The sequence below is a fragment of the Myotis nattereri genome, assembly GCF_964212035.1.
Source record: "Myotis nattereri genome assembly, chromosome: 1".
Taxonomy (NCBI): Eukaryota; Metazoa; Chordata; class Mammalia; order Chiroptera; family Vespertilionidae; genus Myotis; species Myotis nattereri.
The window spans coordinates 209,081,145-209,099,856 of NC_138075.1; the positions used below are offsets into that span (position 1 = coordinate 209,081,145).

At 37.7% G+C, this 18,712-nt stretch overlaps 1 protein-coding gene across 1 annotated transcript in view; it reads right to left on the reverse strand.

The window, feature by feature from the left end:
* DTHD1 (death domain containing 1) overlaps nucleotides 1-18,712 on the reverse strand; it is a gene marked incomplete at its 5' end in the record, with an annotated part of 57,511 nt that overhangs the window by 18,748 nt on the left and 20,051 nt on the right. The window contains 3 exons of the mRNA XM_081100027.1: nucleotides 4,279-4,523; nucleotides 8,637-8,926; nucleotides 10,804-10,968. Of these exons, the coding sequence (XP_080956153.1) occupies nucleotides 4,279-4,523; nucleotides 8,637-8,926; nucleotides 10,804-10,968 (700 nt within the window). The remainder of the gene's footprint in view (nucleotides 1-4,278; nucleotides 4,524-8,636; nucleotides 8,927-10,803; nucleotides 10,969-18,712) is intronic.

The following is an 18,712-nucleotide window of genomic DNA, read 5'->3' on the forward strand; positions in this document are numbered from 1 at the left end:
CTGAGGTTGATTTTTAAAAATTTTGAACTTTATGGAAGAAATCTGTTCTTTTAAAAATAATGGTCATAGTTTCAGTTCCCACTTAGGTATGTTAGTTTGAAAAGATGGGAAACATTTCCACAGCCACAGGCTCTTCCTCAATCCCAAGAACGTGTTGTAAGGACTGTGTTTGGGCATAAGAAACAGTGACACTGACTGGCCCTATGCAAATGCCCCAGGAGAGGAGGTCAGGACAGGGGCACGTTGGCAGTAGATACACATATGAAAGGCAGCAGATATTTAAAATGTACTATTTTTAAATACGTCCTTATAGTTTCAATAATCAACACCCAGGTTGGACAATTTTAAGGTTTGAAGAAATTGTTTGACTCAGCGAGTCATTCCCAAATGTTTGTCAAGCACATGTATGTGTGCGTGGCACTGATGATACAAAGTGAGCAGGACAACGGAAGTGCCTGCCCAGTCAATTGCTCTCATTCTCATCCGAGGTAATGTCACCCTCAAAGAGAAAATTAGCTCCTGGGCAAGATAAAAATAAAAAAGCTTACTCTTTTAATGTGTAAAACATATACATATCTTATAAAATATGCATATTATATGAAATATATATATATATATATGTATGTACTCTATATGTATATATGCACACAGTACATAAACAGACGCACATAATATCTGTGATAGGATGGCAAAAACCAACAAAAATGATTGAGAAACATTTGTCTACCGGGAAGCCAGTGATTAGAGTGAAATATGGTAATTACAACAATAGGGAAAATACAGGATGTTATGGGAACGCCGGACTAGGCATGGAGGAGGAGGTCAGGAAAGGCTTCCTGGGAGAAGCCACATCTCAGCAGAGGTGTGAGGGGTGACCACTAGGAATTGCTCAGGCAAGTGGGTAGGGAATGTGGTACTAGAATCAAGATAGAGGCAGAGCTTAGGCAAAAGACCTGGACAATCACTAACATAGACTTGAATTGAAACAAATCTATACAAATTTCTAAATTAGCTAGCTTGGCTAATTTAGCCAGTTAATTCATGATATCAGATAGGCCACAGAGAAAACACTGCAAACCGAAAGCTGTATCTGTGGTCACATTTTGGAACTCAAGCCTGTCCTCGCTTACATCATGGCCTTTTGTTCCATTGTCGGCCATCATCACAGTGAGGCCCTCACTACCTCCTGGTAGAGAAGTCTGACAGCCCTCTTACTTGTCTCCCTCTGGCCACCCTGTAGCAGCAGAGCCTCATAGTGATCTTAGGAAGTAATGTGCTAAATCGAGCTATTGGGAGACGCCCTGTTGTGTCATTCCTCTGCTCTCAAATCTTTGTGTGAATCCAAATCAATGCCTTAGCCCTCGGGTTAAGCATTTGTGCAGTCAGACTCTAAACCGCTGATCTAAGGCAGTTCAAGACCCTTTAAGACCCAGGGGTGCGGAATGTCTGTATAAGGCCCACAAGATCATTTGTTCTGGCCCTGCCAAGGAATGAGGGGTGAGTTAGTTAAATGTCTGACCAAATAGGTCAGTCCAATTTGTAAGTTGATAATTTTGTATGGCCCGTGGATGATGTTCTAAATATCCAAATGTCCCTTGGCAGAAAAAAGGTCCCCCATCCTTGCAAGTCAAATTCCTAAACTTTTAGGGGTAGGAGAGGGCTTTCACTCATGAAGCTTTCTCAAGGAGCAAAGGAGAATAGAAAATAAATGGACACAAATAAATCTAGTAATTTCAATTAGGGGTAAGTGTTAAAAAGGTAATGGGTTAAAGCGATTTTAGATAAGGGGGTGGGGACATCAGGCTAAGAAAGTGATATCTGAGCTGAGACTTGAATGTTAACCAGCCATGTGACTGAGAGAGGACAGCCCCAAACATAGGAAGCAGCAAGTGGGAAGGCCCGGGTGGAAATGAAAGTGAAAAGAGGGAAAACTGAGAGTGGGTACACACCTAAAAGGCTATACTGTTCTTAACGTACACTTTTCAGTATTAGTAGCTTAATAGACTCTGCCACCCTACACACGCTTCCCAGGAACCCCAGGACCTCCCCAAAACTAGTAAGTAAAGTGTCAATGTCTCTAAGGATCCTGCACTTCTGCACAAGTGGCTATTTACAGTTTGAATGAGCAGAACCCATGTCGTATCATTTGTTACGTAATTTTAATATCACCTCCACACTAAACATAGTATACATGATATTGTCATACAACTTCAAGGGTGAACCTGGCCACCCTAAAATCCATCTCTAAGAATCCTAGGTTTATCTGCCAAAGAGGCATCAGCGCACAGGTTTCTGGGTTAGCATCCCAGCTCTGACACTTACCTAGCTATGGGACCATGGGCAAGTTACCTAAAATTTCCGTGCCTCAGTTTCCTATAAAATGAGAACAGTGAAAATGGCTCCTAGGGTTTTTGTGAGAATTTAATTATATTGTGTTTTAAAGCTCTTGGAAGATTTTTAACTCATTGAAAATATTATGATGGTTATTATATGGCTTATGAATTCCTGCTAAGCTATGCCTACCATCCCCACTCAAATTCATTTCACTTCCTCATCCTAGCATACTTTTTTCTCCATTTCCAAAGGCCAAATTTCTACGAACTTACATGGTTCAGATAAAATTCCACAATCACCATGAAACTTCTGATTTCAGCCTCCAAGAAGGCCAGTTCCCTCTTCTGAGCAACTGTTACTACTGCTGTTTATGCCGTAGCTTCATCTGTTACTCCCTTACAAGGTGATTTGTATACTTGTTTTGCAAACCCACTAGATTGTAAATCACTTACAGCAGTGCTGTCCCGTAGAAATATAGCTTGAGACACATAAGTAATTTTATTTATTTTATTTTAGTCACATACATTTTTAAAAAAACAGATTAGATTAATTTAATAATGTATTTTATTTAATCTCATAACCAAAGTATTACAGTATTAGGTAACTAACATAAATTATTAATGAAATATTTTACATTTCTTTGTACTGAGCCGTTGAAATCCAGTATGTGTTTCACACATACAGCACATCTCAATTCGGACGAGCCATATTTCAAGTGCTCCATAGGCATGTGTGGATAGTGGCTACCACTCAGGACAAGGCAGCTTTAAGGCATGAAGTACCCTCTCTAGCTCTGTGTTTGTCATCCTGTCTAACATGACACATTCCCTATTTCCAAAGTTCCGTGAATATTTGTCAAAGTAATTACTTTACTGGTTTATTTAACATCATTACAAAATCTAACCCGATAGAAAATATATTCCTGCTAGTCATAACACAAAAAAGAGAAAAACATGGAAAAATAATCTTGGCATCTTTAAAGAATAAGTTTGTTCTTCCTCTAGAGTGATAAAACAACTTTTTCAGTTAATTTCTCATTAATAATATTGTTTAGAAGTACTAAGCCATGGATCACTAAAAGAAATAGTATGTATGGTAATAAAATTTTTTGTTGTTTGATACATTTGGAGAAACAATTCAATCTTACTTTCCTGATAAGAGTAAGAATCCTATATAATAAAAGGCTAATATGGAAATCGACTGAATAGCAGAACAACCAGTTGCTATGATGCGCACTTTCCACTAGGGGGCAGAAGCTCAATGCAGGAGCTGCCCCCTGGTGATCAGTGCACTCCCCTGCTCAGCCAGAAGCCAGGCTCATGGCTGGAGAGCACAGTGGCGATGGCAGGAGCCTCTCCTGCCTCCACGGCAGCGCTAAGGATGTCTGACTGATGGCTTAGGCCCATGGGGAGCAGGCCTAAGCCATCAGTCAGACATCCCTGAGGGCTCCAGACTGTGAGAGGGAGTAGGCCAGGCTGAATTTTGTGCACCAGGCCTCTAGTTTTAAATAAGAGTAATTAACTCTTAAAACAAATGTGCAGGATTTGGTAAATCTTGGTGAAAATATTTTGATGTCATTTCCATGCTCACCACCTGATTTTTCCTCAAAGGGTTGTGGTCCAAAATATATCCAATGTTTTCATAATGATCTCCCAGTCACTAAAATGCAGTCACAGAAACTGAATGACATGATTTCCATAGTCATTAACTACATACTGTCAGGGTCAACTCAATTTGAATTGTTCCTGTTAGAAAGTTTATATGAAAGTGGGAACCCTGGTATGCATTCTACACTCTAAAATTGTTGCTACCCACTTCTTCCTTATCAACTTTATTGTTACCTTTCCTTTTAACTTCAAGTATCCGTGTGCAGAAGTTTTGATTGTGCTAGAGCATTACAAATAATTAACAAAATATGATAATTAGGGAAGTAAAAGAACTCACCTTTGGTAGTCTCAATGGTAATTTACACACTGGCAACTGAAAATGATTTTCATTAAGTATGAGAGATTGGTCCAAGTTGTGGATTGTCTTTTGTTTCGGTAGTTTGTAAACTACAACAGTGCCCTTATAATGGGAGCAGCTGTAGTTGCCAAATTCATCCACCTCTTTGATTTGGAGTTCCAGCCTGGGTTTTCTTTGTAAATGAAAAATAAGCTTGTAGTCTTTTCCATAATCCTTCCCATTGCCTACATAGAAGTAATATGCACTTGTTATTAGTAAGATATACCACTTTGTCTTAATTTTTAAAAATCCAAATAATCATATAATTCTTTAATGCACTTAAAACGTTTTTGGTGTCATTGCCTCTTGTCAAAATATATCCTGACAAAGCAGCAGCAATAGACCCTAAGACTGTGTAAATTACTCAAAAGATTTCTTATTAATTGGACCAAGGAATCTCCACCTGCTTCTAGGTCTAATAATCTTCCATTTTCTATTACATTTTGCTATACCGAGAAACAATTAGAAATAGTCAGCTCACCCTGTGTTTAAAAAATTATTTTCACCTTTCAAGAATTGTTATTTTTTTTACTTTCCCCTTTCTATATCATAGTGCACACTATCATGACCTCGTAGTGAGACTCCAGATCCGGTGTCACTTAGCAGCCTGTGGCTTTTTAAATTAAAGTTACAAGTAATTAAAGTTAAAATGCAATTCCTTAGTCACTCTAACCACATTTCAAATGTTCACTAGCCAAAATTGTCCAGTAGCTACATTACTGGGCACTGCAGCGGTAAAATATTTCCACCATCGCAGAAATAGGAAGTGCTGTTCGAAAACTTCTACATGAAATGGTTACTAGAGTCACATTACTGGAATTTCTATTAAAACCTGGTGAATTCCCCCAAACAATGATATGCCAAAGTCTTCACATTGCACACTGAAAATAATGAAGCTTTGTTAAACATAACCTTTCACCCACGGGGGTTTTACCATGACAATCAGGATTATTTTGCTTCATCACAGCAACCACAAACAGACACTACCACGTTCCCTAAGGCATGTCTGCATTACCCTTAGCCAGGTATAATGCAGCAGTTATAATATGTTTTTGCCGTAAAGATATAGATCCCAGTCCAGCCTCTACTACTTTCGTACGCTGTCATATTTATCCAGTTCTTTCACATCCCTAAGCTTCTTCGAGCTTTACTTAACATTCTTATGTTTAAAAAGGGAAAAATAAAACTTAACTCCTAGGTTTGTTCTGGGAATAAAGCGAGATAATATGGATAAAAAGTATTTGTCACAGGGCCTTGCATATAATGTGTTCAATAAATGATAGCAAATGATAAGAAGCAGAATTTTTCATTGTTTTGGATTTGTATGACAAAAGTAGCCCACTTAAATTTGGTCTGCCCATTTCCCAGCACCTTCTGGATTTTGTAAGTACTGGGGGCTTTCATGTCATTCAGTAAAAAGCTTACGTGCTGAATTGATAGCTCTGACCGAGACAATGCACACTCTGGCTTGTGTGCAGAATGCCAAAGGTCAATATAAAGACTAAGGGGACTGCCTATCGATCTATTTTTCTCTTAGACGTTAAATAAAATCCATGTCCCATGGTCCTCACTCGAAGAAGTCATCTCTATTTTACATAATGAATATAGAGATTTGGACATATCTCAGAGAGCAGTCATCTAAATGTACTGAAGTTTTAAACACTTAATTGCACAATGCTATTGTGTTAAGTCCTTTCAAACGTTTTTGTCTTCATTCTTCCAACAAATACTCAATATATTCCTTCTAATTGTCAGGCACCGTCCTAGGTACTGGGGATTGAATAGTGCTTGATACCAAGACACACCCTCCCTTCATGAGACTGTAGTCAGAGAAACTGTCAATGACCAACAATTAAATGAATAAGTAGAAGATTGCATCTATGGCGAGGTCCACAAAAAAAAGAAGCACATAGACTCTGAAGAAGTAAAATAAGGACTGGCATAATCAGGAAAGAAGGCGTCTCTGAACACGATCATCAAGGTGAGCTATGAAGATGCAGGTGGAGATAGTTGCAGGTAGGGGTAGGATGGGTGGGGAGGAGAACCCTATGCAGACAGCATCTGACTTCATGATATTCACAGAAAGGACCCAGACCCTGATGCAAGGATGAATAGCAATTCCTTACTCCTGGCTTCTCTTAAATAGAGAAAAACCAAAAAAGCAGTGAGACTCCAGACCTGAACATGGGTTTCTAGAAAAGACAAAGCAGAACTGATTCTGGCATCCTGCCTGACTCATTTTCTTTGAGTGAAGATGAGCTCTTCTCTGTTCCTCATTCAGGGGAATTGCACGCACACTGGCTATCTTCAGGAACTCTTGTTTTAGCATATGCTCCCTGGCATTACAGGCAAAAGTACACTCAGTGCCACTGCCCATAAGAAGCACAGTAACTCACTCCTGTTTAGGGCAGTAGGTAAACACAGCTGTTGTCCCAAGTATTACAGGAAAATCATTTGCATCATTCATTTGGGTGGGCCACTTCCAGTTTTTGACTATCTATTCTTAGAGAGATTGTCCCACGGTGGACACCATGATTTCTGCTCTGGCTGCCAAGTAGGAAGAAGGGTCTCTTCCACCCTTCCTTCCTCCCCCTCTTCTCCTCCCTTTTCCCTTTTCTGACATCCTTGACACTCTCTAAGTCCTGGCAGCTGCCTCAGATGGCTGAGACTCTGCATGTGAGAGTGGAAGAGATACTTCAAATTGGGACACTTTGGTTCTCACTTACATCAGCAACATCAGAAAAACAACAGCCTCAGCTTCAAGCTGCATCATTTTTGATGCAACAAAGAGCCCATGGGGCTTGCAGTAATTTCCAGAATCAGAGAGATTCAGCATTAAAAATCATTGGGATCTATATTAATTTACAAGTCAACAGAGAATATTACTCCAAGTCATGTCTATTACAAGACTGCTGGCCCAGAAACCTATCCCTGCGTTCTCCCTCACACCTCATCTTTAAAATTTTTTTTTTTTTTTTTATTGAGTTCAGAGAGGCAGGGAGAGGGAGAGAGAGACAGAATCATCAATGATGAGAATAATTGATCAGTGGCCTCCTGCACGCCCCCTACTGGGGACTAAGCCCGCAACCCAGCCATGTGTCCTTGATCAGAATCGAACCCGGGACCATTCATTCCGCAGGCTGACACTCTATCCACTGAGCCAAACCAGCTAGAGCTCACACCTCATTTTTATATGCATACCTGTTAGATTCTATTCCACCTCAAATAAAGGAGTTAGAGAAGGGAAGGAGTTGAATCAATAATAAAAAAAAAATTCTGTGATGGCAGCTCCCCCCGAATCTTTTTCTCTTCTCTTACTCAGCTGTTTTCTCTCTGTTCTCTTTTTCCTTCCTTCTCTTGTTCTCTTCATTTCCTTTTCTCTCTTCTTTCTCATTGATTCCCTCACTTTTCCCACCTCTCCTGCCCCCTCTCAGATTCACTCACCCTGTTTGTTTTTTCTCAGCATCATCACATTTATTGAAAGCCTTTGATGAACTAGGATACAGCATAAGCATATGGATGAAACATAAGTAAACAATTAAATAAGTAAAATAATTCCAACTTGTGGTAAGATTTATAGTGGAAACAAAAAGCACTAGATTAAAAAAAACACTAGATAAATATGAAGATCAACAGGAAGCAGGGTGTGTCACCAGATCAGAGGTTCCAGCCCACTTTTGTGCCATGAACTCTTTTGTACTTTGGTGAAATTTGTTGATTCCTTCTCAGAGCAGTCTTTTAAATATGTAAAATAAAATAAGTGGAATTACAAACAAGACAATTGTACTGGAATATAGTTCTATCCACATATCTCTTAGGGGTCTGTTGACCCCAGGTTAGATTGTAAGACAACAAGAGTTTGGGTATTATTTTAAGTAGAATAGGAGGTAATCATAAGGTTTTAATCGGAGAGTAATAAAGTATTATTTATAAGAGGTCACTGTTGTCACAATATGTAAATAGATTTCCTGAGACTAATAGTGGAGAAAGAGGAGTATTTAGGAGGCAACTGCTTTGGTGTCGGAACGAGATGATCCTAGCTTGGACTCAGAGAGTAATGACAGAGAAGACGATTTCTCAGAGTGTCCCTTAGAGTCTGCCCATAAAGGAGAATTCCTCCCCTAAAAAGCAAAGGAAGAGCCTGGAAAGAAAGAAGTAGATGAGTTTCTTTCTCTCTCTGCTCTTCAGAGGCCCCTCAGTCCTCAGAAGTTTTCCTAGGAATACAAGTTGAGCAAACTCCTTCTGAAGTCTGTGGCTGATAGCCCGTAGAATATGCAAAAAGATGTCTTTATACTTACTTGAAGCAAATATGTTTCCAGTAAACCTTAAAAGAAGTTGTTCTCCTTCTTTCACCTGGAAGTGGCGAGACGGCTCTGGAGGACCACTGCAGGCTTCCAAGCGCAGGTTCCTAAGCTCCTGGTTTAGATCTTTAGAAGGCACCACTGAGATAACCACTCGGTGTGGACTGTCTTTCTGGTGATACAGTACAATGCAGGCACTGGTGCTGAGCATGGCTTCCTCTAAAGATTTCACAAAAGAAACCAAATGGCTATTGTCCACAGTGGAGGACAGGTGGACCACAATAAACCTGCATGGGAGAGAAGAGGCATGACCCAAGGGAAACACAGAGTCTCAAAAATATCACTGATGACTGGTAATACCCATGAAAGGAGCCATTAGCATCTAAATTTCCTTTAAAATCAAGCATTCTTTAAAAAAAAATTAATATACCTTTATTGATTTCAGAGAGGAAGGGAGAGGGAGAGAGAGATAGGGACATGAATGATAAGAGAGAATCATTGATCGGCTGCCTCCTGCACGCCCCCCATTGGGGATTGAGCCCGCAACCCAGGCATGTGCCCTTGACCAGAATCAAACCTGGGACCCTTCAGTCCGTGGTTCTATCCACTGAGCCAAACCGGCTAGGGCAAAATCAAGCATTCTGATGACCAACTGGTTAGATTCATGAATGACTTTAATGAAACTCTGGGCAGTCAGGAAACCAGTTCAAATCAAAACAAATTCTAAAACAGATGTTCTTAAACAAAGAAATTGTATAGTCTCAGCTCAGCTCTAAATATGGCAGCATATTTTAAATTATATTTTAATTAGCATTACTAATACGTATTTCAAATTATAGAAGAGAATGATGATCAAAATAATCTATTTACTAGCAATAAGATTCAGAATATGTATATCATCAGTAACTAGGGGTTGAAATATTCCTCTCTGTCAGGCGTTGTAAGGATTATTATGATGGGTTGAATTATTATGAGTTGAATTGTGTCCCCTCTACCCAAATCCATATGTTGAAATCCTAAAACCCAGTACCTCAGAATGTGACCTTATTTGGAGATAGGGTCTTTACATAGGTGAAGTTAATGTGAGGTCATTAAGATGGGCCCCAATCTGATATGACTGGTGCCATAAAAAGAGGAATTTTGGGCACAAAGATATGTATACAGAATCAATGCCTGGTGGACATAACAACAGCAATCTACAAGCCAAAGACAAAGCCTTGGAACAGGTCCTTCTTTCACAGTCCTCAAAAGGAATGCACCTGGCTAACAATACCTTGACTTTGGACTTCTATCGTCCAGAACTAAGGCGATAAATTTCTGTTGTTTAAGTTTCCCAGCTTTTGCTACTTTATTCTGGGATCCTAGCAAATTAATACAGACCCCTCCCCTTGGTTGGATCATCCATCATCCAGCCCTTCTCCAGAGAACTGCCCGGCAGGAACCCTCAATCCAAAGCAGCCCCACTCCCAGAGACAAGGACTGACTGACACAGGGGTGGAAAGCCAGACACCTTGATAGTCACACTGCAAAGCCTCGTTGTTTCTTTTATTCCCTTGCAGGATTCACCTGAGGGCCCTTTTTCAATAAGTCATTTGCATTTACATCTTAGACTCGAACCTGAACCAAGACAATTGTAGACACAAGCTGTTCCATTATGAAATAAAGTCTATCTTTGGACATATGATTGCCCTCTCTTTATGAATGTCTACTTCTCATCAACCTTAAAGTGGTCTAAAACTCTTCTCATAATGAGCTGTCTAGAAAGCATGGAAATGAGAAAGCAAAATGAGGACACTGAAATAACAAATTCAGTTTATAAATGCATAGTTATGAGATGAGCATACTATGAACAGTTAATTACTATCGTCATGGAATTTCAGAAATGAAGGTGCTATTTTAAAACTATTTTGGAGTTAGAAGCAACCTGTAAAAATAAATCTAAGTTATGAGTGGTTTCCAAAAGCAGTTATTAAACTATCATAAATGAAATTACAGATAGCATATTCATGTCAGCTCTGGTTTGCATTTTAAGCACACCCCAAGGGACTATTCATACCCCTATCTGAAGAATAAAAATGTAATCCTATGATCCCATTTCCTTAAAACCAATAATAAATCACTGGGATAGAACATCATCAGCTTTTATTGTTTACTATTGTATTACCTCTCTAAGTGTTCACACAATTCAAATGATATCAAGCCACTCTGCGTGGTTCTCACCGCAACACCATCAAGCCCAAACCAGCCACTGTCTCGGCTTCTGAATCCCAATAATTTCAAAGATTCACAGGCATTGTTCCCGGGTTTTCTTATAGAAGCACTTTTTGTCCTATGTAATGATAGCAGAAGAGAAATTGGTAAAATCTATATAGCACAAATCGTAGTTAGTGCATTTATGTTTTTCATTAAGTGAATAAATTAATAACAATTCATTAAGTATATACTATGTGCCACTAATTATGCTGTGCACCCGGAATATAAAGATAAGAAACATATCACCCTTGCTCTACAGAACCTCATAGTATTACAATATTATTCCATTATAGGACAAGGTAATATGTGTGGTAATTCAGGTCATCAGTGCATGGTGGTTTAGTAGCAGAAGGAAGGTACTTAGGGAAGCTCGCTAAGTGAAAATACTGATATTCCTGGTATTCGACATGAGTTTTGGGGATTGAGAAGCATTTTACCACTGGCAAAAGAGTTAAGAGAATAGCCCCCAAAACATTAATAAACTCTCTGATGTAAACTTGGATGCTTTAGGATAGTAGAGTAGTAGTATAGCACGAAAGGTAAGACCACAGACTCTGAACAAGACTGCGTACTTTCAGTAACTGCATGACCATTGACAAGTTTTGTTTTTTTTTAAATCTCTCTGTATCTCAGTTTTCTTATCTATAATATGAGACCAATCATAGTATCTGCATTATAGGATTCAATAAGTTAATATTTAAAGCACTTATAATTGCAGTAACCATAAGTGGTATTAATATTTGTATCCTTGCCAAAACCGGTTTGGCTCAGTGGATAGAGTGTCAGCCTGCGGACTGAAGGGTCCCAGGTTTGATTCCGGTCAAGGGCATGTACCTGGGTTGTGGGCACATCCCCAGTGGGAGATGTGCAGGAGGCAGCTGATCGATGTTTCTCTCTCATTGATGTTTCTGGCTCTCTATCTCTCTCCCTTCCTCTCTGTAAAAAATCAATAAAATATATTTTAAAAAAATATTTGCATCCTAATTCCTACAGTAGTCATAGCCAATTAGCTTTCTGTACAATTCTTCTTGCTTAACTGACCTCACCCAAAAGCCCTGAAAGAAGCAGTGATATGTACCATGTGATACTTTGCCCCCAACCAGAACTAATTTGACTAACAGAAGACCAGTTTCCAACACCCAGTGAATTTGATTCTTTTTCTTTGGAATTTGACTAAAAGGTCTAGAGATTGTAACTTGTCATTATCCTTTGATTGTCATGCCCTGGGCTATGAAAGTGAACGAGTAGAGAGATCATTATGAAAGAAAATGGAAGGGCAGATGCTAAGGAAGAAGAGGAGAAAAATGAAAAAAGTCAGCATAATCCTAGAGATGGAGAAAACAGAGATTACCTATGGTAGCCTTACAGTAGATTCCTTTTTTTTTTTTTTTGAATTCACTTAAATGGATATCTGTTCTTCACAACCAAAGGAAGATACTGAACCCTTGATACTGAACATCTTGCAGGAAAAATAAAACCCCCAATCTAATGATGCTGCAACTACAACGAAAAGAACCATTCTCGCTAGGTACTAAAAATGAAAACCCAAGTGTGACTCACACATCTTTATTTTTTTAATAGAATTAGTTATGGGTTTAAAACTACCTTAGTGTCACAGGTTGTGCTGTTTATGACCTATAAATTAGCAACTGAACTAGATTTAAAACGTCTACTGTGAAAACTTTAGACTGTGTTGATCCTTCAGGGGTCAACCAGATTAGAATCAGGAGGATGGGGAGAAAATAACATTTAGTTTTTGGCTTTTGGTTTATAACTCTTCATGTTAATAATTTACTAGCATAGGAAAATACACTCATACTGAATCCAAAACTTCGGTCATTTACTAGAAACTGACTTAATTAAATGTGATATTGGGTTTTTTGTTTTGTTTTCTGATGGCAACTCTTACTTTTTTCTACCAATAGACTAAATTTTTTCATGAGGATATATAGGGTCTCAATTGTAGTGGGGCTGACTATGCTCCCAGGTCTAGGTGGGTATATAACTTGAGCCAAATAGTGCATTAGGCATTCATTAATGCTATTTGGCAAAAAATTAAAATTAAAATTAAATTTTCCCATTCTGAGTACATGGTAAGGGTTGCACTTCCTTGTCCCCAGTGGTTGAGCGGGGCTTGTGACAATTCTGTCTGGTTAATGAATAGTGAATAAAGGAAGTATATGTCACTGTGAGGTGAGGCATATGGTTGCTAATGTGGGTCCAGCCAAATTCTTTCTTCTGCCACCATGACAGCAGCAGACAGTGGTTGCCCTTTAGGGTGAGTCTGGGAGTGAGGATGACTAAGAAGCACCCTGCCTCTGATGGCCACAGAGCCTGTGAAAGACATCAGGACTGTTGTTATAGCCATTGGGTTATTAGGTTTTTGCTTATCATGCCATAACCTAGGCTAACCTGCCCTGTATATTAGATCTTCCTATGGGCCCAGTGGTCTGTTCAGTGATGGGTTTGTGACAGATTTATATTTAGAATAACACTCTAGATCTTTATATTTAATGCGGGGGAGAAGAACTTCCTCTTTTCCACTGATCTTGGGATTATGAAGATGTAGCCACATTGCAGTATAAAGGTTGAGCATAACAGAGAATGGAATTGGCACAGGGAAGACAGAGAAGTGAGACATTGAGCTCATTCTGGTTCAAGAAATACATAAAGATAAATATAATCCCAGATTTTTAATTATATGCATCAAATAATTCTATTTTAAAAAATATTTTTTTTCTATCACTTAAAATCAAGAGTCCTTAATGATATAAAAATTAAATTTAGACTTCATCTTTCCAGCTTTCTTGCGATATAATTGACATATAACATTGTGTAAGTTACAGGTGTAAATTACAATGTGATAATTTGATGCATGCATTTATTGTGGAATGACTACCACAATAAAGTTAGTTAACACATCCATCACCCCAAATTTAGACTTAACTATTATAGAAAGAATTCATATTCAAATTAAATGATTTGGTGGCATTCTTACTTATCCCAGCTGTTCTTAACTCTACAAATAAATGCTTCCATTTATATATGGGTGTGGCAAATGTAGGTTTACAATTGTGAGTATACAAAATATAGAGATTCTTATATTATTATTTATTAGTTACTGTATTATTTTCCAAATGAACAACTATAAACCTACTTTTGCTGCACCTTGTATGCTATTAGCAAACTTTGACAACTAGTATAGCAGAGCAGTGATAGCACTTGACCCTACTCAGAGATAACATTCTGATGTACTAAGAATTCTATGAAATATATTCAACCTCTATTAATTGAATTTGTTTATTTAAAAATAACTGACCTTGCTACTTCTTGAGTTCAAGACTCTTCCTATGTCCTAAATTCAAGGCATTTAGGGAATTATAATCAGTCCATTTGGGGTCAAGTGCTCAATTATAATGAACGGGGTCATTGAAAAATATGAAAGATCCCATTAAATCCACATAGATACAAAGGACAGTTTCTAGAATTTGTGATGTAATTCCTCCAAAATAAAGTGACAGGGTAGACAAAGCCACAGGTGTCAACTCCAGGCTGCCTTTCTGACCTTGATAAATGCCTAATGCCTCACAATTAAAGGACACTCCGGAGATTTTTTTCAAAAACGATCCACTCCAAAGCACCTCATTATTGTGTTTCCACAAGTAGAACTTTTCCAGGACAATTTCTTTTTCATTTTTTACACTTTATTTTTTAGAACAGTTTTAGGTTCATAGAAAAATTGAGAGGAAGATATAGAGATTTCCTATATATCTCGGGCCCACATGTGCATAGCCTTCTTTATTATCAACATCCCCCACCAGAGTGGTGTATTTGTATCAACTGGTCGACCTACATTGACATATCATAATCATTTGAAGTGCATAGTGTTGTACATTCTGTGATTTGGAAAAATGTATAATGACATGTATCCATCATCACACAGAGTATTTTCACCACCCTAGAAATCCTCCATGCTTTGCCTATTCATCCCTCCCCCCACCCCAGCCTCTGGCAGCTGCTGATCTTTTTTACTGCTCCCATAGTTTTGCCTTTTCCAAAATATCATATAGCATGTGCCATATAGTATGAAGCATTTTCAGTTTGGGTTCTTTCACTTAGCAATATGCATTTAAGATTTCTCCCTGTCTTCCTGTGGCTTGATAGTTCATTAGTTTGGGGCACTGAATAATATTTTATTGTACAGTTATCATTATCCATTCACCTACTGAATGACACCTCAGTTGCTTCCAAGTTTGGGCAATTATGAATAAAGCTGCTCTAAGATCTTTGTGCAGGTTTTTGTGTGAACATAATATTCTACTCCCTTGGGTGAATACCAGGGAGTGCTATTGCTGGATTTTGTAGAAAGCATATGTGTAGTTTTGTAAGAAACAAACAAACTGTCTTCCAAAGTAGCTGTACCATTTTGCATTCATACAAGCAACAAGTGAGAATTTTGCTGCTCTACATCCTCACCAGCATTTCAGGTTGTCAGTGTTCTGAATTTTGGCCACTCTAATAAATATGTCATGCACCTCATTGTTGTTTTAATTTGCTTCTCACTGGTGACATATGATGCAGAGTCTTTCCATACGCTTATTTGCCAACTGTTAACGTCTTTGATGATATGTCCATTAAGGTCTTTGGCTCATTTTAAAAATCAGGTTCTTTGTTTCCTTACTGATGAGTTTTAAGAGTTCTTGTGTATTTTGGACAATAGTCCTTTATCAGATGTGTCTTTTGCAGAAAAATTCCTCCCAGGCTTATCTTCTCATTCTGTTTACATTGTCTTTCCTAGAGCATAAGTTTTTAATTTAATGAAGTCCAGCATATCAATTATTTTTTATGGATTGTACTTTTGGTGTTATATCTAAAAAGTCATCACCATATCAAGGATCATCTGGATTTTTACCTATGTTATTATAGTCTAGGAATTTTATAGTTTTGCATTTTACATTTATCTTTATAATCAATTTTGAGTTATTTTATGAAAGATAAGGTCTGTGTCTAGATGTCCACTTGTTCCATCACCATTTGTTGAAAAGCAACCTTTACGAAAAATCAATTAATTATATTTATGTGGATCTATTGCTAGATTCTCTATTCTGTTTCATTGATCTATTTGTCTATTTTTTCAGCAATACCACTCTGTCTTGATTGGTGTAGCTTTATACCAATCTTATACTAAGTCTTATAGTCAGTCCTCCAGCTTTGTTCTTCTTTAATATTGTGTTGGCTATTTTGAGTGATAGTTTCTTTTTTAAAAAAGAAATTAAATTAAATTTGTTTTCATATGGTTTTTTTAAACCACAGTAATGTTATATGCTTGTAAGTACAATGTTATATAATAAATTCAAAATATTTCTAGTATATTTCTAGTATACTACCTCCAAGTTGAATACATGTGAAAAGTCATATTTGCTCAGTAATCATTCATTTGCTTCAGAATTTGGCTGATATCATTTCACTTTATTAAAGGTCAACCTGTGTTGATAATATAGTACTGGCTGTTGAGTACAAAGGAAAATACAGCATGTGTGATGTTACTATTTATAAGATTACCATTTCTTAATGTAAAACATGCTGACTGCAGTTGATAACACTGTATTATATAATTTAAATTTGCTAAGAAGGTACAATTTAAATGTTCTCACCAACATAAATAAAGAAATAAGAGATAAATATGTGAGGTGATGTATGTGTTAACTAACTAGATGGGAGGAATCCTTTCACAATGTATACACATTTAAAATCACCATGATGTATGTTTTAAATATCTTACCATTTTATTTGTCAATAAACATAATAAATAAAAAAAATAATTCTGTTTAGTTTGAATCTTTAATACATTATAAATTTAACATACAAAACCCAGGATTATAAATAGTAAGTTGAGAGTAAGTAATCTGTGACCTCTCCCCTCCCCCCCAATTCTAAAGAAACTAGGTCCTGATAAACCGGCTTTGCAATATATTTTCGGGCTTGCATAAGCAGAAGGAATCGTAAAGGAATGTCCAAAACTCCCTTCCAAAGAGTGCATGAAGCTAGGGTTGAAGATGAAGGGGCAATTGGACAGGGATGATGGGATTACTAGGAGGACAGATTTCTTTCCAATAATATAGTTATGGAAGAAAAGCATAAGTGATAATCAAGTGAGCAGAGCAAGAACTGTGATCCTTGGGATTCTATCCATAAAAGGTAAACTTGAGAACTTAGCCAAGATTCTCAAGGAGGCTAATGCAGTCTCAAGGAAGTAGCACCTGGTTCTCAGCAGAGATAGGAACAAATGTCATCTGGAGAAAAACAGCTCCATTCATGCAGAATTCTCATCCGTGCATGCTCAGAAACAAAGTCCCAAACACGAGGTAAATACCATGAGTGATAGCAGAAGCAACTGGCAACGTCCTCAAAGACGACCGATATCAGAATTAGTAGATACAGAATGAAAACAACTATATATGAAAACCTTAATAAGATAAAGGACAGTATCATAAAAACAAGCAGGCAGCAAGAATGACTGGGGAGATTTGGATAAAAGCTAAATAGAATTTTAATACATAACATATATAATTGCTGGAAATAGTAACTCAATGATAGATTAAAAGTCTATTTTAAAAGTATACACTGTGTGTGGCATTTGAACTTGATTGTGAAGAAATTACTTTGACTATAGCACACAGAGAAAGGAAAATGGAAGAAAAGAAAGGAAATGTGGAATTTAGAAAGAGATGGCCTAATGTACATCTAATTGAAACCCAGAAGTACTGAATAAATAAATGGATGAGAGGCAATATTTGATTAGAAAACATATAAGGATTCTTCAGAAAAAACAGAAATTCATTCTTCAAGAAGGACAATGTATTGCATTCAGAAAAGGCTTTTAAAATTCATATTTAGATACAAATAGAAAAATGCAGAACATCAAATACCAAGAAAAGATCTGAAAAGCAGCCCGCAAGATAAAGCAGATCACCCATCAAGTCATGAAAATTAAATGCACTGCAGTCTTTACAACATTGATTTTTTAAAAATCCATAAACAGTGGCAACAATATCCCCCAAAGAAATGAGAAAAAAAATCAATCTAAATCTTATGCCTTAGCTGGTCTCCAAAGAGCAAAACAGACCTCTCAGTTTTCATGCCCCTGGGTAGCACGCTCCCACAGTGAAGCAGAGTTCCCTCTGTGACTCACTTGAACCAGTAGAAAGTTACAGAACTGATGATATGATAATTCCAGACTCCAGAGAGACTAGTAGCCTCAGCATTTGTGCTTTTTGAAGCCCTGATACTCCATGTAAGTAGTCCAGCTATCCTTCTGGAAAGACCCGATGGCAGAAAGAGGCCATATGGAGAAGTCAGATGGAAGAAAAAGGCCTTGGAATTACATGGAGAGAAAAAGAAGCCCAACCATTTCTGCATATCAGCTGGTCCCAGGCTTCCCGCTATCACTGTCAAGGCTCCGGACATGTGAATAAAGCCATCTTGGATTCCCCACCCTCAGACACTGAAATATCTGGAATGCTTAACAAACCCCACTCAAGATCAACATGAGAACCACTCCGTTGAGACCACAAACAACCCACAGAATCATGAGAAATAATAAAATAGTTGTTGTTTAGAGTAGTTTGTTATGCAGAAATAGATAACTGAAGCACCCAGCAAAATTCTATTTTAAGAAAATGTATACACAGACAAATGGAAAGACATCCCATGCTCATGGATTAGAAGAATTAATATTATTAAAATGTCCATACTGTCCAAAGTGATCTATAACTTCAATACAAACTATAAAATTCCCAAAGGAATTTTTTACAGAAATA